The sequence below is a fragment of the Rhea pennata genome, chromosome 2, assembly GCF_028389875.1.
Source record: "Rhea pennata isolate bPtePen1 chromosome 2, bPtePen1.pri, whole genome shotgun sequence".
NCBI lineage: Eukaryota > Metazoa > Chordata > Aves > Rheiformes > Rheidae > Rhea > Rhea pennata.
The window spans coordinates 115,605,575-115,632,965 of NC_084664.1; the positions used below are offsets into that span (position 1 = coordinate 115,605,575).

The window sequence follows — 27,391 nt, forward strand, 5'->3', positions numbered from 1 at the left end:
GATTGATGTTCTGGACAGGAGTGAACACCTCAATGTGCATAACATCACTTTGGCAAGCTCTGCTGCCATATTCTATTTGCCTAGCAAGGCATATGGTTTGCTGCAAGATGAGCCCTAATAGCACTAAACATGATACTATATTATTTAAATATAAAAGACAGCTGACAGACTCTACCAAGGTCTAGGCCCTATAACCACTGCACCGGGGCTGCCTACACCAAAAGGCTCTGCCAATGAGAGAAACACAGTGTGCAATTCAGTGTTTGCTGCTGCGTGCCAGCACTTCCTGGGCTGGCAGGGAGACGTCTCTGTCCATGGTACTCAGCCAGGTTTTCTCACTGGTGCAAGGACGTGGGGTCTGACAAAGTCTCCTTCCATTACGCTGCAAGCTGAGGTTCATACAGAGCAAAATCCTTAGTAGAAAAGCCAGCCAAAGTTATCCTTGTCAGCATGGGCTACAAGAATTACCTGCCTTTTTAGTGATGGAAAAGTCAGCCTACAGCAAGAGGAAAATAGGGAGCAAAAGTGAGAGGAAAAAGTATCAGTGAAAGATATATGTGAAGCACTGACAGCCCCTAGGATGACACCAACACTTGCTTCCTCTCCCGCTTCTAAACGGAACAAGATTTCTGACATTTAGAATTCATGCTCACGAACAGGTTTATTACTGGGGTTCCCCAAGGCAAGAACATCGGTTCCATGATACAGACGTCAATTACCTTCATTTACAAGGGGTCACTGACAGACAGCTCAGGAAGTGCAACAGCCTGCTTTTAAAAACCCAAGAGGTGATGAGCCATTGGTTTTATGACTTTATAATAGTCTCAAGAGGAAAGATTAATGTTTTCCCAGCACAATGGGGAGGAGTTTGTCTCCTTACCCATGTTGACTGCTCATCATGGATCCACAGCAAGAAGGCTATGCAGTCTACTTTCACTGCTTTGAACTCTAGGACACTGAAGTTCATTGCACATCTCGAGTACCAAGCTACGTACAAGGAGGTTTAAGCATGATTTTGATATAAAGGTCCAAGACTGTAGTTACTAAAGACTTCATCTCTTCTGTCTAGGAGCATAGAGTTTTGCTTATAAGCTTCTGTTTGGCAGATGTCCAAATTACTACAATTTTAACAGGACTTAGTGCTCCTGTAATGCCTTAGCCTTTCTGTAATACCTAAGAACATCCAACTCCACTGTCAGACTTACTCTAACTGGCATGTTCAGAGGCTCACTCTCACAAGAGTGGGTTTCCTACAGTAGCTACACGTCCACCATTGTTTCAATCAAAATGATGATTTTTGGAAGTAGACATTTTAGTTACCACTCCATTCCCCCTTTTCTCCAAAAATCAAAGATTTGGAGTAGGAGACATGATCCTAGACCACACAATTCTAACAGGGTTTGACTCCATAATTCACAACTCAAAAGAGTGCGTTAAATTGCAACGTGTGTTGGCTGAGACAGGAAACTGCAGAAGAGGGTCTGCTTTCCACTCTCTCAGTCAAACAGAATGTCATTTTGTGGAAAAGAAGTCAGAAGTTTGTGGTCCAAAGCAAACGGAAAAGTAGAAGCATGCCTCTGTAGCCCAGCAACTGGGAAATCTCCCGGGGAAGAGAGAGGCCTAGGCTCAAGTCCCCAGTCTGAGCACTGCTTTTCTTTTATTCAATAACTGTTTAATGTAAATCCATATGCAGTCCTTGGTGCAGAAATTCTCAAGAGAGACAGGGTGACTCTCTCAAGTGAAGTAACTGTACTTGGCAAACAGTGCTTGGCAGTGTGCCACTGACTGCAATGAGGCTGATGAATACGCTTTTGGTGCATCATGGGTTTAACTTCTTAGGGTCCTTGTCCTCAGAAGCACTTTTATCAAACTCAGATTTTTTCTCTTGTACTGCAGGGATGACAAAGGACTCTTGCCATGTATCTCTTCTCCACACAAACAGTGGAAATTGAAAAACCAATGGCAAGCTCTGCAAGATGTTTGGCCAGCTCTACAATGATTTCACTAACAGGAAGAGCAATTCTAGCTAAGATACCAAAGCATGACAATGCCAAGTGCTCATAAGATTTATCTTGTAGTCTCACAGTGCACAGCATACATCCTTTGACAAAATCCCCTGGGAAGTTTTCAAGTCTTCTAGTGAAGGAGATGGTCCTGGCATTACCAACTCATTCATAAAGGTGAAAGATTCCTGGACTCTGGGAAGAAGAGAAAAGAGGCAAGAGAAGCAAACCATTACAGTGGAATCTCTATTACCTCCTGTTTGGTAAGTCCATGACACTTGTGGTGCATGCTTTCTGCTAAGCTGTTAGGGAGCACAGCCTCTCATTTCTAGACATGCAGGAAGAGTGATCTGTTTTTCAACCACACAAGAGGATGACACCCAGGAAATTTAGTTGGTCATAATGGGAAGCACATAAGTACTGACTCAGCTAAAAGTTACCAGTCTAGCATTACTCCAGTATTGGAGAGCGGTATTCAGAATAACTGCTCCCCATCACATCTGTTGGAATTATTCTCAGATGGAATGTGAGAGGAATCTCTGATCAGCGTTAGACAGTAGGACTACATCTCTTCATTGGCAGTGGATACACAGATATAATTAGTAACCTTTTCAGCATCAGAAACAACTTCAGGAGTAACACAAATGGCTCTCAACTCTGCCTGACATACTTGCTCAACCCTGTCAAAGCTCTAGCACTAAGCTAGAGCACAAAGCACTAAAACTAAGTCTACCTAATCACCTAATGGTAAAATAAATATCCCTGATGGAGAAATAGCTCATGCATTTTCTCTCAGAATTGACGCTAGGGCTGCATATGCTTCAGCAGCCTGCTTTCAGACAAATTCTACAGCCTCTGATGTCAGGTGTGATTAATAGGAAAATTATCTGTAACAACCAGTAGGTCTACTGATATTCAGGTAAAAGATAGCAATCTTGCGTAACAGCACTTCCATCACTGTTGAGTTGTGCAACATCTCAGCCAGCTAGCCTGGCATGCTCACTCCATGATTGCCAAGATGTAAGGCAGTATCATCTGCTCCTTTTGATGCTCCTTTTCTGGTATTGCTCTGTTGCGAGTGAGATTTCTGATTCCAAAGTGACCTACCAGATCTTCAAGAGAACAAAGCCTGAAGTGAATGCCTCTGAGTACACAGAGCCAGCCAGAGAAACGGAATGCAGTTCTCACCTATACCGAGAGAACATCATAGAATACGATTCCTGAGAGTTTGGACTGAAACAAACAGCATAAAGCACTGTGCAGAGAGGACAGATTATATAGGTAATGCAGAAGATTAAGGAAAGAGTCCAACAAATGTGCCTCACCAACAGCATACATGACAGAAGTGCAGAAAGTAAAGTGTTTTTTTTTCCAATTCATCTGTTGGGAAAGGAGGCAGAGAAGGCACTGTTGAGGATTTCTCAGTAGCGAACCAGATTTGATCCAGCAGGCATGTTCCTACAATGGGGTCCAAACTGACATATGCTAGAAGGATGTCTGGTTCACAGCCATGCTAACTGGGTCCTTGCTTCACAACTTAGTGAATGACAACGTGCAAGGGGTTCACAAGTTATTGAATGAAAATGCTGTAGGAAGGATTGAGTGAGAAAAGCATTAAGATCAGACAGAAATACTATTAAAACATACTTTTATTGCCAATTTTCTGTAATGACTAAATTCATATAGTTCAGCATCTTATCTGCCAGATTTTTTTTTACTTTTTCCTCTCCTTTATCCACTATTTGTATTCCACAAACATCACAAGATGAGTCAGCAATTAATATAAATAAATCATCACCTTTTCAGAGAAAGCTTCAGTACAAGAATTTCAGATAATAGCAAAAATATTTGTGAATAGATTATGAAGGACTTGCTCTGTCCTACACTGGAGTCAATGGGAATCTTTTCATTGACTTCAATGGATACTGGATCAAACCCAAATTGAAAAGATCAATAGCACACACATTAGGATAAAAGAGTAACTACACCCTCCTCTTGAAAAAGGACATGAGTTCAATTCAAACAACAGATTACAGAACAGAACCAGTTGAGGGAGAACTTTTTTCATTCTCCTTTGAAAAAAAAATCTTTAGGAAAACAGCAATTCAAGACACTGAGAACAAAATCTCAGAGTTGTAAGTAACTTTCCTCTTCCACTACGCTCTGAATAGGTTGGGGGCAACTCACGCTTTGAGAGATTGGGCCCACTATTTAATAAACCCACTCCCATCACCTCATTCTTGTCGCTGGTTGAGAGTGCAGAACGAAGATTCAATATAGTGATTTTAGTCTGTCCACTGAAGTGTCAAAGCTTCAGAAGAACACAGCTAATATTTTCAAAACCAGAAATCAGAAGCCCCAGTATCAAATTGAGAACCTACACTGGAAAGCCTCACTCTCAAGCGTGCTCCCAGGCTAGTAGAAGTAAGCACAGTCAAGACACTGAGACACTCAACTGTCATGTTTTACTTCAGAGGTTTATTACAGAGTATTTTGCCTTCCCGTTTGTTCCATCCACACAGATCTTGATTTAACACAGTAGAACTTTATGGGAAATGACCTGACAATCAGGTCAATAGGAACAGTTCATAAATTCTGGCTGCAAGTGTAGCTCCTTACTTACAAAGCTCCAAAACTCAGTAAAATCTAGATAAAGCTGCAGCTTGCTAATCCAAGCTTCTTCCCCCATCTGTTTTTCTTCAGTTTCCCAACTCTACAGTGCAAGCACTACTCAGTGCACTCTGTTTGCAGCATTAAAGCAGAGCACTACTTGGTAGGTGAAATTAGGTGTTTGTTAGGGAAAGGAGGCAAGAAAAGGAAGGGGACCATCTCAGATCAAGGTAAAAAACAGGGATGAATAAATGGGATTTGAAGTAGAAAATGGGGGATTCAAGAGATCTGGGGTAGTGGGAGGCTTTCTGGGAAAGAGAGAAGAGACAAACTAAAGTCATTAATTTTTTGACAAAGAAAGAGCAAAAGAAAGCAGGTGCAAACAAAAGGACAGATAAACAATAAAAGTTGATTACAGTCAAGAGAGAATATCCATACTGCCAGAAACCACACACACGAGTAATATAAACAGATGCATTCTAGGAGCTTGCAGCAGTGAATATGGAAGGGCAGAAGTATCTGTATTAGAAAATTTTAAAAATAAGACAAAGCAAAATACTAATACCAGCAAACACTTTCTGCTGCACCAGATTTTCATCTTCCATGATTTTAAGTTGGAATTAAAACCATTTGGCAAATTCATATTACTTCCTCAACTTTTCTTGTGTTCCTGTCCACTTCCTCTCCTCTTCTGTTTGCCTTTTCACACTTATTTCTCAAGAACTGTAGTGCTACTTTTATGTCATCTTGCCAGAACTTAGCCTATGGATCCACTGGAACCAAAAATAACCCAGAAAGCTCTCCAAACATGAGGACAAGCGCAAATACTTTCTAAAACCATTCCCAAGCAAGAGGGACAGCGTTCTATGTTTACAAAGACAGTTTTTAACATAACTGCACTGCACAATAAATACATTTTACACTGTAGTGACTACAACTAATATACCATCTAAAAAAAATAAAAATGCTTTTCTACTGATACTGAGTCTATTTGGATCTACAGTGCACAGCATCACAACAGCTAGCAAATCTAAAGGACAAAACTACTTTAGCAGTTTTGATATGGTTTCCAAGGGTGAGGAGGCTGCCTACAATCATTCCAGGGAGGAACCCAATTCTTTAATTTATTGTTTCTTTACCTAGAATGTTAAATAATTCAGGTCTGTTACAGATCCATTCACCCATCTCTACTCAGGTAAATAGTATCTGATCAGCATTCCGTTCTGCTCTTTATTAAAGGTGGGATTTTATTTAGCTCTAACAACTTGCATCATTCATTTCAACTTTCAGTAACTAATTACTGTACAGTCGTTTGTAGTTAACAGATTAAACTAAATCAACATCCAATCCAGATCTAGGACATGTCATTGTACAAAATCGTCATTATGCAGATAAACCCATTTATAAGTACCCCCTGTATTTACAAGTGACTTAGGAAAATATTTATGTAAGAAAAGTATGGAAAGCTGTATAGTATAAATCTAGAAAACACATGCAGCAGCCAGGCAGACAGACAGCTAAAGCACGCTTTAAATAAGGTGCCACTGTGTAATTATCCATATATCCTTTAGTCTGAAGGAAATTTATAGAGCCCCATTTATAGTATAACATTGCCCCTGAATCCTTTGATATAGGTCTCACCTATGCATTCAAATGTAGGAGTAAAATAACTCAGAAAGGAGGAGGGGGGGGATCAGAAGTAGAAAATGGAAATCAGGAATAGAACAGTGCAAAAAGCCACAAAGTGGTAAGTAGTGTTTACCTGTCAGTTGACATTGATTAATCTTGTGTTCTGTGATATCACTCAGCGACTCAAACACCTGGAGGCAGCTGTCACAGCTGTGCACAGCTTCTTCTTCCAACTCCTCCCCTTCATCCGGCCTTTTCTTACAGTCTAGCACTTCACCATCTTCTGTCTTGTCTTCTAGTTTACAGTTAGGGTCTGAAAGAAAATTAAGATCATGACCTCAGGCTTCAAAAAACAGAAAATTTAAAAAGAAAAAAACAAAAAGCAGAATAGGTTCTTGCGGTAAGGATGAGAAGGAATATTTTTAGCATGAGCCTGCAGCACTGTGGATTTTATTGCTAAATAAGCACAGGAGGCTTTTTCCTTATTTTTTTTTCTAACCTTGATGAAAGGAGAATTTTCCTTCCACTTCCACAAAGGCAGCACTATTCCTCAGTCAAGCAATTCTTCCATGCTTCTATGTTAAGCTTGTCAATTTTATCACAGCTATTGAAGCTGCTTTGATCATTATAAGAAAGGATAAGCCACCTATGCATTTAGTTTTCAATGAAAAGAAAAATCAAATCAATGAGTGTGCAGCAACTTCTTTTCACTTAACTACAGCATTTCACAGGAAATTACCAGAATTAAGAGACTAACAAATTTGATTTACATAAGCATGAAATTAATCTTGATTTTACAACTCACTCCAATACTCCATCACTATATTACCTGACACAAACAATGCCCTAGAAAGATTATACCCTGGGTCAAAATGTTACCATGCTTTGAACTTTTGTCTGACTTAAGGTAAACTTGGTAGAGTTCTTGTATTTGCTAGATCACAGAAAACTGGAAACAAATTGTTGTAAATCCTAAATAGTGTGTAAGGATAACTCTGTCTTTTTCTCATGTTAGCAAGCATTTGGATAGTTCTAGCCTCAGAGTAGCAGTCCTGAACCCACCAATCAAAGATTCCAAACTGGAAGAATTGGAAAGATTCACCAACAATTTTCCCCTTGTGCACAACTGCACTACCACACAAATCACTACACTACCTCTGTTCTGAAGGTGACCAGTGCTGACGTGAGGTAATGTGAAGTCTAGAACTTTTCTTTCTCCTCTGAGAAATGGAGTAGCTTAAACTACTCCCGACTTTTTGCCCACTTTACTAAAAGCTTCCTTCAAAAGACAGAAATAAAACAATCTGTCTTCCCTAATAAAGCAAGCTGGCACTTAACTTTGTTTTTCCTTGGGAACCACAGTACAACAAGTGAAATGCAGAAGAAAAATGGTTGTGTACATTCCAGCAAAAGGAACCACAGGACAACAAGTGAAATGCAGAAGAAAAATGGTTGTGTACATTCCAGCAAAAGGAATGTAAGTGTTTCACCACTTTTCTCTTTTCTACATTAGCCATTTCATTTTTCCTTTTAGATATTTGAGAGAACTGAGACTGAAACAAGCCATTTTAGAAAACAAGGACAAATTCACATAATAATAGGAGATTGTGAAAGCGCATCTTAAGACATTATGCTTTTAAGCCAAGTGGCTGACTAACTAGGCACAAGCTCCTGGTCTGCAGCAAAACAAAGGTGGTGTCTGTAAACCCACTTCATTTAGCACTTCAATTGATTAGGATCATGCACAACTACTTACTGCACCTTTGCTAAAAGTAACTTCTAACTAAAAAGATGCAAACGCATTTCACATACACAGTTCATATCAGAATGGATTAAGGGTGGAATTCCACTTTAAACCACTTGAAAACCCTCTGTGAGTGCCCTGAAGTGATGTGGGCACAGCCCTGTCTGCATTTGCTACTGTGCACAAGGTGGGCACTGCCCACAAGGGTCAGGGCTCTCCTCATCTTTCTACATCCTTCGGTCCACACTGCTGTACCTCTGCCCTTCAACTGTTAAAATACAGAAGGAGATGCAAGCAGAAACTGGAAATGACCCATGTCAGGAAGTCTTCCTCATGCTATGTGGCTCATGATCAAAACCGAGGAATTTTTCTGACAAGGGTAAAGGGCAGAATTTATTTTTAAGGGAATTATATTACAGAGGGAAAACAGATTAGTTTTAAAAAATAAAAAACACATCCTGAAGGCAAAAATATATTTTCTGTGCAAAAGCACTGCCTACACATAAAGTACGATGCTTTGTATAACAGATTACTTCCACAAGGTTCTTGTAAGAATGAAAACTTTAACTTGGACAGCTACTTTCAAATATAGGAGCAGTCAGGAAATTTTCACAGTCACAGTAATCAAATATTTTAGGAAATTTCTACCATTTTTTAATGCTCTATCTGAGTCCGAACAATTTACATTAACTTACATTACTACTATATTTTCCAAAATCTTTTGCAAATTTAATAAAAGTAGTTAAAAGATCACAAGCTTATAAGTAGTTCAGAAAAAGAAATAATTGTCTTAACTGTTGCAAACTGACCCCAACATCATTAAACACTTGTTGGAAGGCAGCATGCGCACATCACATACTATTAGTTGTTCAGCTCAAGCTCCCAGTTTCATCTAATAAAACTGACAGCACTCAGGGAAATGTGGGCACTGGGCTTGAATTTTAACATGAGTATTTAAATGCTGCACATAAAGTTTACAGACCTGTTTGTTTTAAAATAAGGGTAGTATCTGACTCTGCTTTAAGTACAATGCTGAAGGAAACAAGAGGGCGGGGAGGGAATTCAAGACTTATTATTCAGAAACACTTGCACTTTACAGGAATTCAGTAACACACACACACACTTATGCACACATGCACCCTTTAGTGCACAAAAGCCTAAAGAATTGTTCAATTTAAAGCTTCCTACTTAGAGACCAGTTATTAGAATTAGAATCGTTTTAAGACTAATAAATGTTTTGCTTCTCCTTCTGCATTTGCAGATATAAACTCTACAGGGACAGAAGTCAGTCAAGCTTATTCCCTTCTGCTGCAACTTTAGAATACATGCTCTAGCCAACTGGCACATTTGTTTTTAGGTCAACACTTAAGTGGGACCCTCTGGGACCTAGGTTCGAGTTTAGCCTACGACAGCTTTGTGTAATGAGTTCTGGCAGTCTCAGCCCCTCCAAATGAATGCATTTCCACTGTGATCCACTTTCATGAAGAAATGTCACCATAGAAATAAAAAGATTTTTAAAGAAAAAAAAATACTATTTGGAGGCTTTGTGAATAGATAGTTTTTCAATAATACTGTCTTACAACAGTAAGTGTCTTCCATGAAGAGCTAGTCTAACCCTGAATGGTTACTTAAACTGAGGAAAAGCTACCTTATTTGAGCTGCTCTTTTGAGAGTCTAGAATAAAATCTATTTTATAAATGCAATATACATTCATCTGTTCTTGTTCCTTTACCTCCTATTTCAAGCTCATGCTCTCACACAGACTTTAGGGCAAATGCCATCCATCTCCCACATTTCTTTTCTCTCCAATATCTGCAACAAACACAGCTACAATTCCCTCATGAAAGATTGTCTTGATACTAAGATTACCTTTCTCAACATCTGCAACCACCGCTCTCATTTCCAGAGACTCCCCTATCATGTTTCAGGGACTGCCATGCAACAACTGAAAAATTTCAATATATATCAGCAACAATATACACACCCTGGCTCCACCTGCAGATACTATTTAAAATTATCTAATGTGTGGAAAAAAGGGTTAAGTATTTGGAGAAGAAATAAATTCAGCCTATTAGTGCACTTAAAGAAAAAAAAGAAAAAAGTTATCTTCTGTTACTGATTATGTTAACATTATTTATAAATGGAAATTCAAAGAAGCATGATTTTTTTCATTACTATGTTCCTTGGCAGGTGGTTCTCCCCTTCCCTTCTTCCTCCTCCTCATAAGGGATGTTATTGCTGTAACTTGGCCTAATAAAACTGCAACTTTGGGGAAAATGAAAAATGGCATTGGCTTAAAAGTGTTGGAGGTAATAAAGCCATAGACTTCAATTAATTTCAAGTATGGGAGCGGTTTAAGGCCAACCAGCAGAAATTCTATTCTGCCCATGTAAAATTGAGGTTTCACCACATTTACTTTTTATAACCCATATAAAAGTCAAGTAAAAGTAATGAATATCTAAAAGCCATCTCAGTGGACTGGCAAAGACTATCTGTATTCTTGAAACTCCTCTTACATATTTCTGCCTATGCTATAAGGATCCATAGTTGATCACAAGTAAAATGTCAAACTACCAAAAAACAGCCTACTTTCCAATCCATTTCACTGCCTTGCTGTAGACCTCCTTCCAAGCCACTTCTGCATGGAAAAGTGCTGGCAAAAGAAAGGAAAACTAAAATCATGTGGTTATAATTATTACCAGGCAAGGAATATTTCTTCAGCTCAGTGGTAAAGTAAAACTCTGTCGCTCTCTGCTCCCAATAGTGTCCATCGCAAAACAACTGCCTCATTAAATCTCTGCAGTAAGATTAATATGCCGTAGCTGCACTACATTTATAACTTGGTACTCTATAAAAAGCACATTTAATGGTTAGAGCCAGAGCTTAGATACAAAGTATTACTATAAAAACTTCTGGCAGTGTGTATACAGTGTGGGCCTTCTGTACTAGCTGTTTCAGAAGGGTTTTTTTGGTTTTTAATATCAGCATTACATTCTTGCTCTAGAGAGAAACAGAATGTCAAAACTTGCCTAGAAACAGATAGAGACAACACAGGACAGGATAGGGAATAAACAAACTAACAAGACAACATAACCATTGAAAATTATTTCAAGAAAAAAAAACGTAGAAGAGTAATCATTCCTTGTCATACTGATCGCCAGTTTCACAGTTCTCTATTTCTTCTACTAGAAGTGTTTATAGAAGTACAAGTTTGTTGTTGGGTTTTCTTTCAAGTTTATAAACAACTAAGCAGAGATATAAGCACATTCAGAAGAGTTTGAGTACATTTAGAAGAGTTTGAGAAATTTTCCATCAAAAAAGCAGAGAACTCCCTCACCTTTATTTCTTCATTTTAAACAATACAGTTTACTCACAGAGCCACTAGAACCTATTAAAGGAGGTAATCACCAAAAACAAAACCCACACAACACAAATATACAGCATCCTAGCTGAACAAAAGTTAACTGCGTTTCTCACATTTGTAAGAGACTCAAACTATTCTTGACAAGTCACCTACACACTACACATAGGCAGAGATGAGTAGCCTTCTAAGAATACTGTTAAATAACCAGTCCTTACTCCAAAAGGTGGCCTCAGCAGAAAGAATAAGACCACTCATCTGAAGGGCAGTGTAGACTCATCTGAAATTCTGTGGAATCAGTACTGAAGACAGAAGTGATGTATTTCTTGAATTCCCAGAATAGTATTAAGTTGCAAGAACAGAAGAGCTCTTGTTGTTATAAGAATTAACAATTATTTCTTCATGATTATTAACAATACATTTTACACTGATTCTAACTTAATAAGTTTGTCTACCTGTTCTCACTGGCTTAAAATTAAGGGTCTCTGACAGGTAAGAAATTATACAAACAATTATAAATGATCCCTATCCACATATATTGAAAATAGCCTAAATGGAATGAATATTAAAGTTCATCTGAACTGGCATACAGTGGGTTTTTATGTGGAGAATTTAGAGAAAGATTACTTATAAAAAAAAAAAAAAAAAAAAAAAAAGTGGACTTTTAGAAAGTAAGTATCTCCCTTTCAGTTAGTTGACCTAAAAAAGTTAGAATTTCTAATTCTCAGCAACTGAAAGGCAAGGGGAGAGGTCGTTTTTCATCATGACCCCCAAAAATGCATTCCGAGTTGAAACTGAGAAGGAGGAGGAGTGTGGGCTTTGCAAAAATACCCCAATACAAAAAAACTCTCACACTGTTACAGGAAGCAAACACTAATGAAAGAATTCAGCATTACCAGTCTGTGCGGCTGTGTTTCCCACACCTGCCTGCTGGTCCTCTGTTTCATTTTCTTCTACTGTCAGAAAAAAGTAAACAAAACAAAAACAGAACAACAAAAAAAAAGGATGTTAGGTTGATAGTTGTAGTGTTTCAAGCATCTTTGCACTAGCTTCAGTTCTGAAGGCCAGTAATGCTTGTACAACACAGCCAAGACCAGCTTACTGAATACAGGTCCACTGCAAAGTGCAAAGCTGTAGATGAGAACAAAACCAGAATACTTTGCTGTATGGAAGCTACATGTCTGAAAACAGAGTGACCAAATAGGCTTCGTGGCTTAAAAAACAAATCTAATTTCCTCTGGGACATGTTTCTTCAATCCACTCTACTGTATTTGATTATGCAACTAAATGAGAGAATAATTCCGGGTTTGAAGATTCCACTTGCTCCCTCCACATGGATAAGTGAAAGCCTTCTCCTGGCAGATGGGGGAGGTATGTGTGCTAATTCATACGTAAGCTTTAAAATAATAATAATAATCTTATATTCAGTAGCAAACATCTCAGCAGTGCAGACAGCCCTGCAAAGGAGAACCAACCCCATGCTGTTTTACTGTATATACAATGCCAGCATCTTTCCCTTGGCTCACAGCTTTCCAGAGCAGTAGAACTAAAAACAATACAATTCTTGTCAGATTCACTACTCAAAACTTATTGGGCAAGAGTGAACCTAACAAGAGCCATTCTGCTGCTACTTTGAAAAATTAGAGAGAACTGTGCTGGTATACTCTGATATGATGTCTAAGTAAGATTGACTCTTCCAAAGTAAAAGTAAGGGAAGAGCTAAAAGGCAGAACCACTTCCTTTTTATTCTCCCAAAGACTGAGTCCTTTGAATTTTGAGAACAGCAGAGAGAAAAGAATTCATTCTCCCTCCACAGGAGAAAAAGCTGAAAGGGGACTGCACTTTTACAGTATTTCCAACTCTAAAGAATTCAGACCTCAAAAAATAATCACGAGACTAAGTTAAAAGTCCTAAGTGTTTCTTTTTTTTTTTTTTTTTTTGGGGGGGGGGGGGGGGTGGGTAGGGAAGAAGGAGGTTCCTGGTTCTTGGGACAAGAAGAAACAATGCTCAGGCTCACACTTTAAATCTAGACATATATCCAAAAGAAGACATACACATATACATTCCACAGCTACCTCTTTTCCGCCAGCCTCAAAACTGTCATAAACCTTGTGGTTTCTAGAATCTGGGTTTCTAGAAAAAAATACCAGTTTTCCTAAGGGCACTCTAAGGATATCAGAAACCCAAAACACAGAGAATACATTAGAAAAAGAGAGTCAAGTACAATCTTTGGATAAGTGTAAACAACTCTATCCCAGAGTTGTAGTTAATCTGATAAAGTTTCCTAAAATCTGGAATAAGGACAAATATTTCACAAAATATGACTTTGTAAGCTGCCTGTTTCACTTGAATATGTATTTTATAGCCATGAAGTTACCAGTACTTCAGCGGTAGTAATACTGCACGATTTTCTTTGTTATGCTGAAGCAGTCATTCCAGCAGCCCTGGCAGCTAAAGAAAACTGGTCAGACAAAGAAAGCAATTGGAAAAGCTCATGAAAAGCAGAGCTTCAGGGAGCACATGGTCAAACTAAGCTAACTAGAAAGATTTTGCACTAGGGGAGCACAGATCAGTGAGACTCATTAATACAGGAAGAACAATAATGAATACAACTAGTATACCATTAAAAAAATAAGATATTGCCATTTTTGACCCCCCCACAAAAAGCACCTAGTGAAACCTCTGAAGAAGTCTAACATGACCCCATTTATGCCCACCCCCAGATTTTGATCTATTTACAACAAAACGATCTCAAAAACAAACTTTAAAACTGAATAATCAGTCCAGTTCCACCCTTGAAAAGGAAACTCATCTTGGTCATCAGTATGTGCTGATCAACCACACTAAAGATCGCAGACCTATCTATAAATGAAATACCCAACTATGATGAAGGTTTTAAGTCTGAACTCAGTCCAAAAAGACAATTCAAAAATTCTAACTATTTAAGCTCGGGATGGAATTGAGGTGCCCAAAAACCAAACTTTTCAAGAATAGTTCCCCATGTGAGGAAACTTCAGAATTAAGCAGCCATCCACTAAGAAGTAAAGAAGAACTGCTTGTTTAAAGTGGATTGCACTTATAACTACAAGTGTATGCAAATTAAAATGTAAGAGTTCATCCTTCTGCTCTTCTGTACTGAATGACTACTGCCAGCAGCCGCAGTGCCAGAATCTCTCACTGCTAACAAGCAGTGAGCATGCACTAAAATCTGGTCAGATAGCACTGCTGACTGAGAGCTACGCTGAACATTTAAAGTCTAAAATTGAACGAACATGGATACTGCCTAACAAATTGTTTTCATGTGCATTTTTTGTAATGCAAAAATGTGCCAGCATATACCTTGTGAAATGGACTGTTTAAAACCTCTCCACTATTTAGGGGTCTGAAGATATGGTAGAAGAGTTAAAGTTTGCAGATTAACAAAGACTGTCCATTATGCCTTTACCACACACAAAAAAAGGAAACCAGCATCAGAGCAGGTAACTTTGTGGTTAGCATCTTTCTAAATTGTTGTTTAAGTTCTTTAAGGATTCCGAGTCACAAAAGAACCAAGTAGGTCACAACAAGCCACAGCATAAACCTAGTAATATTCAACTAGACTGACATATTTGTCAGGAATATTAAACCTCATTTAGGGGGAAATAAAAAAAAAAAAAAAAGGGAAGAAAAAGACCATCCTACAAAATCCCCAGAATAACGGAAATCTCAGCATTGATACATGTAATCTACAAAATAGCATTTCATTTTTCATTTGCATTAAGTCAGATGATTCCTCCAATATGGGTATTTGCTACAATAAGTAAGCTACAGTTGGTAACAACAGAGAAATCCCTCTTTTAGCACTTTATGCCTTTCCACAACTGGATTATGAAAACTTCGGTATTATTTCAGATACCAGGTCATTGTTAAACTCACCTGACTAAAAAAGGTAGCGTGATATTCAGACAACTTCAACGTTAATTTTCCCCAAACAGTAACTATACTATTTCCTTTTGCAAAAGGAAGGCAAAGTTAAACAAAACCTGAGTAACTAGATGCTTTACATTTTGCTGACCAAAAACTTTCCTGTCACACTAGCATGAAGCACAACAATATAAGAATGATATGCATATAAAACAGTACATGCATGTGGTATCATTATTAACTGAAGCTTCAAAATTACTGATACTCTTAAGACTGTAACTGCACGAGGATGTAATCTTCAGTAGTGTATTTACCACATCCTAGCACAAGGTAAGAGAATTTCTAGATAACAAAAAGTGATGGAATACTAATAAAAGGAGAGGCCTCCAGAAACAAGAACAATTGCTTACGAAACTAGACTATGAATAAGCACAGTTATGCCTAAATAGTGCCTCTAGATACATTTGAAATAACATTGTCATGAACGTAACAATATCCCTTGCCTGTACAATTATGTGTTTTTGACCACAGATAACCTGCTTTATTAGATGTTTAAGTATTTCTTGATTGACTTATCTGCTGCTTAAAACAACAAATTCCCTACTACGTATTTTCCCAGTGCAACTTTTGAAAAACAAAGCAAACAGGAAATACAAAATGTAAAATTTCTCAAAAAGACCAGATCACCACAACTGTGGCACCACACTTCTTGAGAGTGACTTTTTTAAAGAAAATCTCAACATGGGGAAACAGGATTCCAGGATGTCAATTCTATCTCCCATTATAAGAGCTTGTGGTTTGGAAACATACCAGTTTTTAAATTTTTTATTGCAGAAATGCATCTTTAAACAGAGACTATATCTGTGCAAAAGGTTAGGACATTTCAGCTTTGGTAGAGACAGTGAGAGTTCAAGGCAAACCGTGGTTTCAGTTCAGGGCATCCCCCATGCCTAGCCTGGTGAGTGTTAACATCAAGACCAACTCCTGCTTTTTTTTTTTTTTTTTTTTTTTTTTAAAGAAGTCCAAGTAGTACCATGAAGGACAATTCAATAAAGAAAATCTGTGGGAATTTTGATATAGAGGTCCTAAAAATAGTAGATCTCTTGACTGCTCTACAGCAACACCTGCTGACCAATGAAGACTGCACCCCTTTTGCCTAGATTCTTGTCCTGGACACATGGCGGGTATATAAAGGAGGGATATTTTACAAAGTTGATAAAACACATAAGCAGATTTCCTAACTTGTAAAATCTCATTTATATTCCACTGACTGACTAGGCTTCTCCTCCACTGAAGAGTTAATCGGTAGTGTTAGCACCCTAAGGAAGAGCACCAGTCATTTCTGGTTTATGCTTGGGAAAAACCTCATACGGAAAAGAAACAGATAAAATTGAAATGTGAAAAAGGGCATTTTCACTGAAAGGGAATCCTTTTGGAGAACTCTGGTTAAGATTTATAGCTTCAGAGCTATAAGAAAATAAAAAAAATAAAAGCAAAAGATAATTGAAAAAAGTCTATGTTCTCATCTAGCTGAGTTAATAAATTAAAGCAAAAAAAAAAAAGAAAAAAAAAAAGAAAAACACTGCCCCAAATATCTGAATCTCCTTTCAGTTTGTTAAACAAAGCACAGAAAGCCACATATTCCAAAATAAACTATAAAAATAAATTGTTATTGATTTATCTCCTCCTAAAACATATTCCTTGACAGATGTGAAAATAAATCTAATATAGCAACTAAGATTGTTGGTGATAGGAAGATTACAATACGTATTTTTAACTTGCACCTTGCATTTCCTATAACTCAATACTTAATCTATAAATTGCCATTAGCATACAATTAGTAATTCAATTTAAAGCCATCTTGCACATCCTTTTCCTAGGATGGTAACTTTGCCAAGTGAATCTTCTATCTACATGTTTGAATAATACCTGCAGACAAGTAATAGAGACACTGGCTGTATTAGCATAATCAATACACAATTTACTGAGTTACCCAGACAGAACAGAAATAAAACGTGTGTGTCATTATTTTAGTACCTACAAGTTACTGTAATTTCTGGAAGCATCCTTCTAGCTTTCCTCTCCTTCCTCCTCATGACCACATAAAAACCAAGAGGACATTCATAGTGCTACCATCTACATGTAGCTATTAAGTATGATAAGATAATCACATAGCAGAAGGCAAATTTAAGGGCCACTTAGAGAATGCTTGGCACCTCCTGTAATTCTATTAAATTCAACAGATTTTGAAGACATTTCGCACTTCGCAATAACATGCTCTGGAAATACATCTCCATAAGGGTGCAGTCGGGATACAAAACTGAAATTATGGAAGTTCGAGAAGCATTAAATGCAGGAGGATCATATACTAATGTGTCATTTGCTAAGGTACACCTTTCCCCACTTTCTTTTCTCCCAAGGTACTTCTTAGTGTACCACCAGTACTCTAAGAAAAGCTCATCCGTTAAACTCTTCTTGCCAATACATGCAAATGCATATTTTCACACCCAGCTATGCCACACATGTGAACAGCAGCATACATGACTCCCGGAAGTCAATAAACATTTCAGGTTGCTTCGTAATGTCCTTTAAGACAGCTCGCATTCATAAAAGGTCAGGACCATGAACAAAGTCTAATTTTCTGAACAGCATCACCCAATACCAGTACACACCTATCAACTACTAGTCACAAACTCGATTACTATTCTGACTCCCAAATGTGTGTGCACCCAATAAGATTAGTGTGAGAAGAGCTGGGAAAGAAATACAACTGCAAAATAGCATTGCAAATACCTACATTCCAAAACTCTATTGAAAATTAGCCCTGTGTATAAACTCTATTAATCATATACATGATTATTTGTGTTTCTGATTTGTTTTCCTGTGACATATCCCCTCCACCACCACCTCCCCCCCCCCTTTTTTTTTTCCAAATGCACTGCATTGTAGCAGCATTTTCTTAAATTAATACTTGGAAATCTAACCTACATGCTGATTAATTTCCTTAAAAGACTCTTATTACATAAAGCATTTTTCCAGCATTTGCTTTTGCAAGAAGACAAAACCCCTCATAGCATTCATGTTTTTTACTCCTCTCTTCAGTCTATTCCAACACTGAGCTTGCTTCCCCCCCCCCCCCCCCCCCCCCCGCTAATGTTATTCTTGTGGAAAGACTGAATTAGGAGTTCTCAATTAGACTGTAGTGGTCGGAAAATATTATTCTTACGCTAAAATAGAAGTATTTTCCTAGGCAGCTCATAAACACAAAAGTAATAAATATACTTAACTGGAAACAAATTATGCTTAAGAAATCCTTTGGATATTCTTTCAGCCCTTGGTATCACAGATGACAATGTCCAAATATGACAATCCAAAGATGTCCAATTTTACACAACACTGTGCAGAAAAGGCAGAAGACTCTCCTTCCTGCAACAGAGGAATAATTCTACTGAATCCTCAAAGGTGAGGATGGGAGATACTATTTTCTGGATACTGAACCAATACATGAATTAACCCTGCTCAGAATGCTAATCTGTCTCCCTAATCATTATCTTGTAACAGGCTTAGGCCACATCTACATACCTATATATTTTGACTGTTTAAAATAAACTAATAACCATAATGCTTTACAAAGTACTTTTCTCCAAAGAATCTCCAAGCATTTTATAAACCTCAAGCAAGTTCTAGACATCCCTAAGATTCTTTATTATGCAATCCAGTAAGTAATAACAGGCCTCTGTGTCAAATTCAGGACCATGGTGAGACTCAGCAAAGCAGGAGGGAGTCACTCTGGGAGTCATATCTTAGTCCTGGGATCAGGACTTTTAGCTATCCTCCCTGCCTCTAAGTGAGTATTCTGTCTCCATTTTTGACAATGTCACCATGGACATCCAATCCATTTGAGGAAAAGTCAGGAGGCTAAGATAAACGTTAAGCCTAATCACCAAATCCAGTACTCAACAGGAGCATTTACAGAGTGCAGATTCCTCCCAAAATATTGAAGCTCTGTATCAACTAAGCTCCTTCAGAGGTACATAATCAGAATTTCTGTTATTCCTACAGACTTTTTTTTTAATTATGCTTAGAAAATAGGACATTAATTAAACATTGTCCACAAAAACCTGAGCTCAGCAAGAGAGAGCAATTTGAATCAATCTGATGCATGGAACACAGAACCTCCAGATATCCAATGTTTTTAAACTCGCATGTCTGAAGACAGAATATGTAAGGAAAGGATATGAAGATCTACAGTGAACGTTACTGGAGATGTCTATTACCTCTGAAAGTTAAGCCATTTATGTATGTGCTTAAAATGAGGTGCTTAGTTTTAGGACTTGGGGCCACCTGACACCTTTCCAATGCCAAAATAAAAATATGGCTTCTTTCCTTGGCTCTATTACCTAATGACACACATTTATGTCAGTCAAAAACACCTTGTTCAACTAATTTGATTTACCAGAGAACTATGTCTGCTGTGTACCATGGTTTTATAAATCTCTTCTTGATCCCTCAAACTCTCTGCTCTGTTCTAGATGTCTTTCTTTCTAGAACAACACTCAACATGGTCTATAATGGCAAAGGAGCTCAAGAGCCCAAAAACTATCGAAGTGACCTTGCATCAAAGTTCTGTTCAGATGCCACACAGCTCAGGTAATACCTGTGGTTTTATCACACAGGCCTTCTCAGAGCTGTGTAGCTCAATGCTGAAATCAATCCAAAAGCACTGCAGCTAGCTAGTAAAAGACTAAACATCCTCCTGCCTGCTCAGGCTTTGGATTCAGTTTTACAGTTCCTCAGAGCTTTAATAGCCTTGCCTTGTTGTTACCATATACTAGCAGAAAAAGTATATGTTGAAATTCATCTTCTTTTCCACTTCTTGCCCATACTCACTGGTTAAATCATTCACCCAGGATGTGGGTGGCACAAGCTCAACATTTTCTCTATCAGAAGAATTTGTACTGGTGTCATGTGTTTTCTAGGAAAGAGCTCCTTCCCTCAGACTTGAGGAACACTCATTCATTTATGCTGAAGCTGTCATACCTCACCTATAATATTCATTGAGCTAGAAAGATGGAGACACCATATCCTTGTCACTAGGATACTCACCCAGGAAGAGGCAAACATGGATTCCAATTCTAGGTTCAGTGAAATAATTCATCAAGAAATAAATTACATTAAGTACTTAGCAGACCAAAACTCAGGTCTCCCCTTTCTCCATTGGTACTCAAGCCATTAGTGCCATGAGTCTTGTGTGTGAGCACACTTTCTCACTCTCTTGCCCAATAAATACTTAACTATACTTTTGAAGAGTGGAATATAATCTACAAAAGCAAAAAGGGCCACACACTCTCACCACTATATGCTGCTGTAGTAGTGACTGGCATACCTCCCTAGGAGATACGGGTTCAAATATCCTTAGACAGAGCAGAAAACAGAACATCCCCCCCCCATCTCTCACATCCTAGCAGAGCAAACTAAGAGAGAAACAGCAGCACCATGACCCTTTAATTCCCTCCTTTTGGGGAGGGAAGGACATCTCACCTATCTCCAAATCAGCATCTGACTGGTGACAGCTGACTATGAGATACGCTACTGCACAAAGTTAGATACAGCAGGAGCTAAGACACATTATTCTTCACAAGTATTTCATACTGTGTTCTTGAGGTAGTTCCTACTCAACAGTTGCATTCACAAATGCCTAACTTACCCATGAATTGTATTAAGAACTGAAGCACCAAATGCAAGATCACTATTCTACTAGGCAGCCAGCCACCTGAAAATTAAGCACTGCAGTACTCACACCCTGCAACACACGAGCCCTTTTGCAGACCTAGCATTCTGAGCTTTCAGCCCTTCCTTCACTGATTTATATTTGTACTTGACTGGTGAGTCTTCTACCTAATAGTTTCACTAGAAATTGCAAAATCTTTTCCTAAACTTTAGCTCCTTATAATCATATAATCCAATCCCTTCCAAGCAGTTACACACACAGGCCAATAGTACTCCATTTCCTCCACCCATCTTCAGAGAGAAAATGTTACATCAGGCATACATCTTGACATCCTGTTGTCCTGGAACCAGTGAATCAGAAAGTTCCTTCCTTGCAATTGTATTCTTTGGAGGTGGAGAATAATTAACTTCCCCCTTCCCCTCCCCCTTCCTACTGCCACTATGAAAGTTAGAAATTCTGTTGACTCTGCCTGGAAAGAAAAAAAAAAAGGCATCATAATTCAGTGCCAGAGAAAGTTTTGTTGACCGAAGCACAGCCTAGGCTTCCCAAGGACACTGCCTCACAACATCGCATCATCCGGTCCAGTAACACAGTAGTTCTTTTGTTTTTGTTTTTAAAGTTCCTTTCAAAAAGTTAATGAGTCAATAACAGCAGTTGAACTTGATAGGTTACCAAAAGACATGAACAACAAAAAAATTATACTTAAAAATCAATCACCTGAGATTCATAATCTGAAAAAAACTAACAATTGCATAACAAGCTTCAAGGACTGTATACAAAAGTCATCTATTGTGAAGTTAAGCAGGACATTTAAACTTAAAGCATCTTTGCTTCCCATGCTTCTATGGTACTATGCCTGTACAAGAAACTCAGAGTTTTTTTGTGCTCTCTTTTGGTAGAGAGGACAAAATTCCTATTCCAGGCTATTGCTTCGCATAAGCAAGCTCTCTGAAAACAGGGTTTGGGAACAAGGGAAAACGCTGATAATTCTCACTGTCACCATGTTGTTCATTTGTCTTTCGGGCGTGAAGGTGCCTGCCTGAGTCAGGAATAATGCTGTCTGCCTAATATCTAGCACTTCCAAATAAGAAGGCTAACTGGTTACTGATATTTGATTTTTAAAGAATCATAGTAGGCTCCTATCACATTAATGAATGTGTGGGGGAGGAAAAGTCACTATGTCAACAGATGTGCAAGTGACTTTTAAAAGAGTTTAAAGTACTAAAAATCATAATCTTAACATTGTACCTAATTTTATCTATATTAAAAGTGAAAGTACCAGATGAATCAATTACTCAGAAAGCACCCCTCTGGCTTGTTCCCATGACAGAAAAGAACAAGAAACCACAAACAGAACACATTCCTCCCAGAATCTAATATTCAATTGGCCATGATGAATAAGTGACAATCCTACAACCCTTCTGAGTACACATTACATAGATTCAAGTGTACAAAGAAATGTTGCTGTATATGATGCACAGGATCACTCTAGCTAAAGAAAAATCTACAAGACTGAAACACACACATACTAGAAAAACACAGATGAAATAGACTAAACCCAGGAAAAAAAGGGGGGGGAGGGAAGGGGAATCCAAGTAACTATGCAGTATAGTGATAAAAAGTGTCTGAAACTAAAGGAACATGAAGGTGAAAAATAGAAGTGTGACTAGAGTTAAGTAATATTCTAAATACTGGAGGACAATGGTCCTGCTTTAAATGTCTTTCCACTGGAAGAGGGGAATTTTGTGCACTCTCACTGATGTGAACAGAACAGAAAGAAGAATTTTTGTGAAGCAGGAGGGCTGAATGAAAGTGTTAATTCTAATGTTGTGATACCCTTAGGATCAGCCCTATCTTTTTTGCTACAGTATAGTCCCTAGGCATATGGCTAACTACTCCTTGATCATTATCCTGGCTAAAACTAAAGCTATTGAAATTTAGGAGGATCATATCCAAAAGAATTTATTTCATCTCTAATAATTGCTAAACTAGCATAATTACTCATACTTGAGGTGAAATATAGTGCATGGTAAAATACTCAAGTTGTCTAGAATTAAAGTTAAAACAAAAACAAATCTCACTACCTCTCTAGGTTTTCACACATTCATCTTTTGTCAGAATCTAAGCCAAGAACTGCATAATGATTTAGAAGTATTTAAAAGCTTCCCTTGTGCTGACTATTACAAAGAGAAAACTTTAGAAACTTTAGTGCTTTGTAGTGGCAGCACTGCAAAACATGTTTGGAAGAAGACAAGTATACTTTCACAATACCAAATAACACACACCCAATTCTTCCTAGAGCTATATGTTGTCCCTTTAGGGGAAAAAAATATGTACATACATATATATAACATGAATCTGAATTAACTGAAATAATGCTTTTACTGATCCCCAGCAGGGACTGATTTTGACCTCAGATAGCTCCTGAGGAACCAATGAAAATGTTAAAATGCATCCCGGAAAAGATGTTAAGAGGTTTGTCCTAAGATATCAGCACTTATACTATACTTTAATCAACTTACAAAATCAACTCCACATAGCTTATTTTCAGTGCTTTACTCACAAAAATACTGAATCCATGAGTTTTGCATAAAATGCTAAGAGTTCTTCTAGATCCTCTCCTCATTTACAGATATTTAAGAGACAGACTTTTTTCAGAAAGTGTGAGTTTCTAAATACTGATTCATGTGTTCCATAACAAAGAAATAAGAGTTTTTAAACCAGTCGTATGCTGGACAGAATGAATTACAGAGCAATATAAAGCCTTTGAAGTCATCTTAGATCATGGTGGACAATGTTATCCTATACACATTAGGAAAATGCCTCCATACTGGCTGCTTCCCTTGTTGCACAAGTTAACAGCAACTTGGGAAAACCAAATCAAACCAAACATGTAGTATTTCTAAACCTCTTAATTTATCTTTGCCACAAGATTTCACCATTATGAAAACCAGCAGTTCAACCAGTAACTGTTTAAATCTACAATGCTCACTCCTAATAGTACCTGCCCTTAGAAAATAGATGGTGATTGTCAATAAAACTCACCCCCGGCCCCAAAAGCAAAATGGTAGCATTACTGCACTCCTAAAGCTAATCAAGTTAGTCAATATCATTACCCATTGCAAAGGTCAATGAAAATTACTAAAGGCTGGGGACATTTTGTTATTTTTTTTTTTTAATATGCAGAGGAGCAGGGGCATGCTTTCACAAGTCAAAAAAAAAAAACACTATAAATATCCTGCACTATAAAAAGATGCTAATCTTAAACCCTCCTTGTAATTTGATATTTCATGTATGCTTTTACGTTTAATATCTTAATTTTTACCCTATTTTGGATGGCCAAACACAAGCTAGCAATCCACTCATGCATCAAGCAGATGTTTTTGCTTTTCAGGCCAAATGGAATCTTACGAATTTTTTGTTCCCTCCCTATAAGACGATGATGCCAAAATAACAGAGTTCTTGAAACCAGCCCGTTCAGAAAAAATTCTTTGGACCAGTCATACTGGAACTTAAGTCAAGTTCACAGAAATCATGCCAATACTAATTGCTGTTTTTGTTTATGCTGGATTGATTATAGTCTAATCAGCAGACAATCTAATGACTTTAGAGTCTAGTCCTTGTAATTTAGAGGCCGGGGAGGGCTAGGGGCTGAGAATAAACATTCAACTACTTGACAGATGCACAGAAATGCAAAGGCTACTGTTTGAAGTGGATCTGAATGTCAATTTTTCTCTGAACTGTCACTGCTGTTAAGTTTTTTTTTTAATTCACTACTAGTCTACCTTCTATAGAAGTACACCACACCATCTGCATCTCTGCACAAGAAACATCCTTTAGCTTTAAATTTATGATGAGAAAACAAGTCACATTAAAACGCAACTACATTTACCAAGTCCACCAACACTCTGCATAAATTGAGTTGCAGTTGTAAATTCAGCGAGGATGGAACGGGTGCTTATGTTTCCTTAAAAAGAGGGTACAACTTTAAGAAACACTCTGGGCTTGCCAAATATTTCAATATCAAGTCTGCTTTAAGCAGAACATAGATATGTAATACAGTAGACAAATTTTTCCTTCTCAGCTTTCTAGGAACTAAACATTCAGTAATTTTATTACCACCGGCAAACGTAGGACACAAAATTCCAGTGAGCAAAAATTTACTTGGAAGCAACAACAAAACCAAAAAGTTTTTAGAAGGTGACTTTCAGAGATTAGTGTGTCTATTAAATGTGTGGGGCTATGCTACATTCCTTGTGATGGATTTTCTAACACCTACAGTTTCAGTGATTTTTCATGAGTGACTTTAATGTAATATTACCTGACTTTAGTTTAGAAAAATGTGGGTTTAAAATTTAGTAAGACTACATTTTCATTCAGATCTGTATAAAGAATGCCTGCTTTTCTTCACAAGCAACCCTACTTTCATAACTTTGATTTGTTTCTAAATGAGTAATTTCTCATCAAAAGCTGTTAGTAAGGGCAAAAGAAAGTCCTCAAGCCCTCCCAAAGCTAAAAACTCATAAACCAAAAAAAAGGATGGGTGGGTGTGTCAGGGGGGAGGTCAGTAACCTAAGTGTGATACCTACAAAGCATGCCAAGTCACAAAAAGTGTTTGCCATTCAAACAGCCAAGTTAAACAAGAGGCAAATGAGCTGTTCTCCCCCCCCCACCACCCTTTGCTTTCTCATCTCAGGGGGCCTCCAGTATGGTTTTACTTAGGGAATGGTGTTGCCCTTAGCTATTTTGGGTTACGAAAGTCATACCAATTGCTGTTCTTCGACGCCCTTCATTTGCACACTGGCTCTTTGGGGGCTTTAAATATGGGTATCGGATCTCTGACTTATCTTCCCCATCTGCCTTTCTCCTGTTCCCCCTCCTCTCTGCAAAATGCATTAGGCAGTTTTGATCAGGTAAATGGCATATAATAGAGATTTTTTGCAGAAACTAGCCAAGGAAATGGAATAAATTAATGAGCAAAATGAAATACAGGTCAGGACCAATAAGTTTGATGCAACTGATCCTTCCTTTACCTAAAGGAACCTGACAGTTGAACTTCTTTTCCTCTTTCCTAAATCCATGTAAGATATTCAAATTAAAATGTTTCAGAAAGTAATTTTCTTTCTTTCAGTCTTTTTTTTTCCCACAGCCTGTAGAATACTCATAAGAAACATGCTTATCACAGACAGAAAATACAATTTTATTTTTTTCTTGGATAAATGTTTTTATTATTTTTAAATTGTAGATGGCATATCTAATGCTGGCTGTACCTTTTTTCTTTCCTAAGTCCAAACCTGAGATATAATCATTGGTAAGAGTTGAGGGACAGTCAGACCAAAGTTGGCAACAAACCAAAGCAGGAAGGGGAAAAAAAAGAGCAAAAAAGAAGGAAAGAAATGTAAACAGAAACCAGGGTAATTCAAAAGAAGTATATTTTCAAAAAACAGATGAAATTTAGTCATTAGCGACTTCTTAACACCAGTTTCAGATGAACATTAGTTTCATGCATTTAATATAAAAAACTAGATTGTCATTTTGTTTTAATGTATTTACCTGCCTTGTATCTCTATTCCCCTAAGATATAAGTTTCAAATTAAGTTATCAAAAGTGACAGACATATCAAAAATATCTCTTATATCTTCCCCCCTGAAAGGGTTGCTAAGTACATGACAAATTGGAAATGTAATGTATAACTCCATACTTTATTTAGATGTGAAACAGCACTCATGAGTTTAAATAACTCATTTACATACATTCAAATAATAGTTTTTCCAAGAAGCAATTTGAAATACTGTTTATTTTTGAACTGTAGACTATATTTTCTGAAATATTATTAAGTTTGTACAAAAAAAAGAATTTAAGTAAATGTTGCATTTTAGTCACAGTTGAAATCTCCTTGCAACACTACTTACAGCTTTTTTTTCTTCACTAAAAATGAAGATGTAATATCTGATGGGCAGACTCTTACCAATGAATTTAAATGCTATGTCTCTACAAGCATCTTTAAACTTCTCATATGATTCATATTGTTAGCCCATTCGGAAATCTTAAATCAAGCTTTTTCAGAATTCACTATTAATCCACTCAAAAATGGACATGATTCATGAAAAATAAAACAGGGAAAATGAAGAGGATATTTGAACAAAGGCCACCAAGAATGATAATCTACTACCCAAAGGTAATTACTGCAGCAATAATTACAGATGATGATTGATTTACTGCCTACTTTTAGATGAAAAATAGCAAATAAGGTACTGTGAAGAAATGTGTATCATCTCTATTCTGAACACTAAGTGGTTTTCTTAAATCAGTAATTTATTGTCAGCAAATCCAAGCTACTCTGTCTGAATCGTACAATGTTGCTGTTTTCTCATTTTAAGGACTCTTGAAGCTACTGGTACAGAAGAAAG

General features: G+C 37.6%; 1 protein-coding gene across 10 annotated transcripts in view; it reads right to left on the minus strand.

The window, feature by feature from the left end:
- ZNF521 (zinc finger protein 521) overlaps positions 1-27,391 on the minus strand; it is a 231,687-nt gene that overhangs the window by 200,565 nt on the left and 3,731 nt on the right. For 5 of the 10 annotated variants that reach the window (XR_009957675.1, XM_062570232.1, XM_062570231.1 and 2 more), the window contains exons 3-4: positions 12,244-12,303; positions 6,376-6,555 (exon numbers count right to left, since the gene is read on the minus strand). Coding sequence is in view for 7 of the 10 variants with exons in the window: in XM_062570232.1 (XP_062426216.1) it covers positions 6,376-6,555; positions 12,244-12,303 (240 nt within the window). In the remaining 3 variants the exon portion in view is untranslated. Of the gene's footprint in view, positions 1-6,375; positions 6,556-9,855; positions 9,933-12,243; positions 12,304-27,391 lie in introns of those variants that run through there. The other 5 variants (XM_062570240.1, XM_062570233.1, XM_062570239.1 and 2 more) reach the window with 2 other exon arrangements.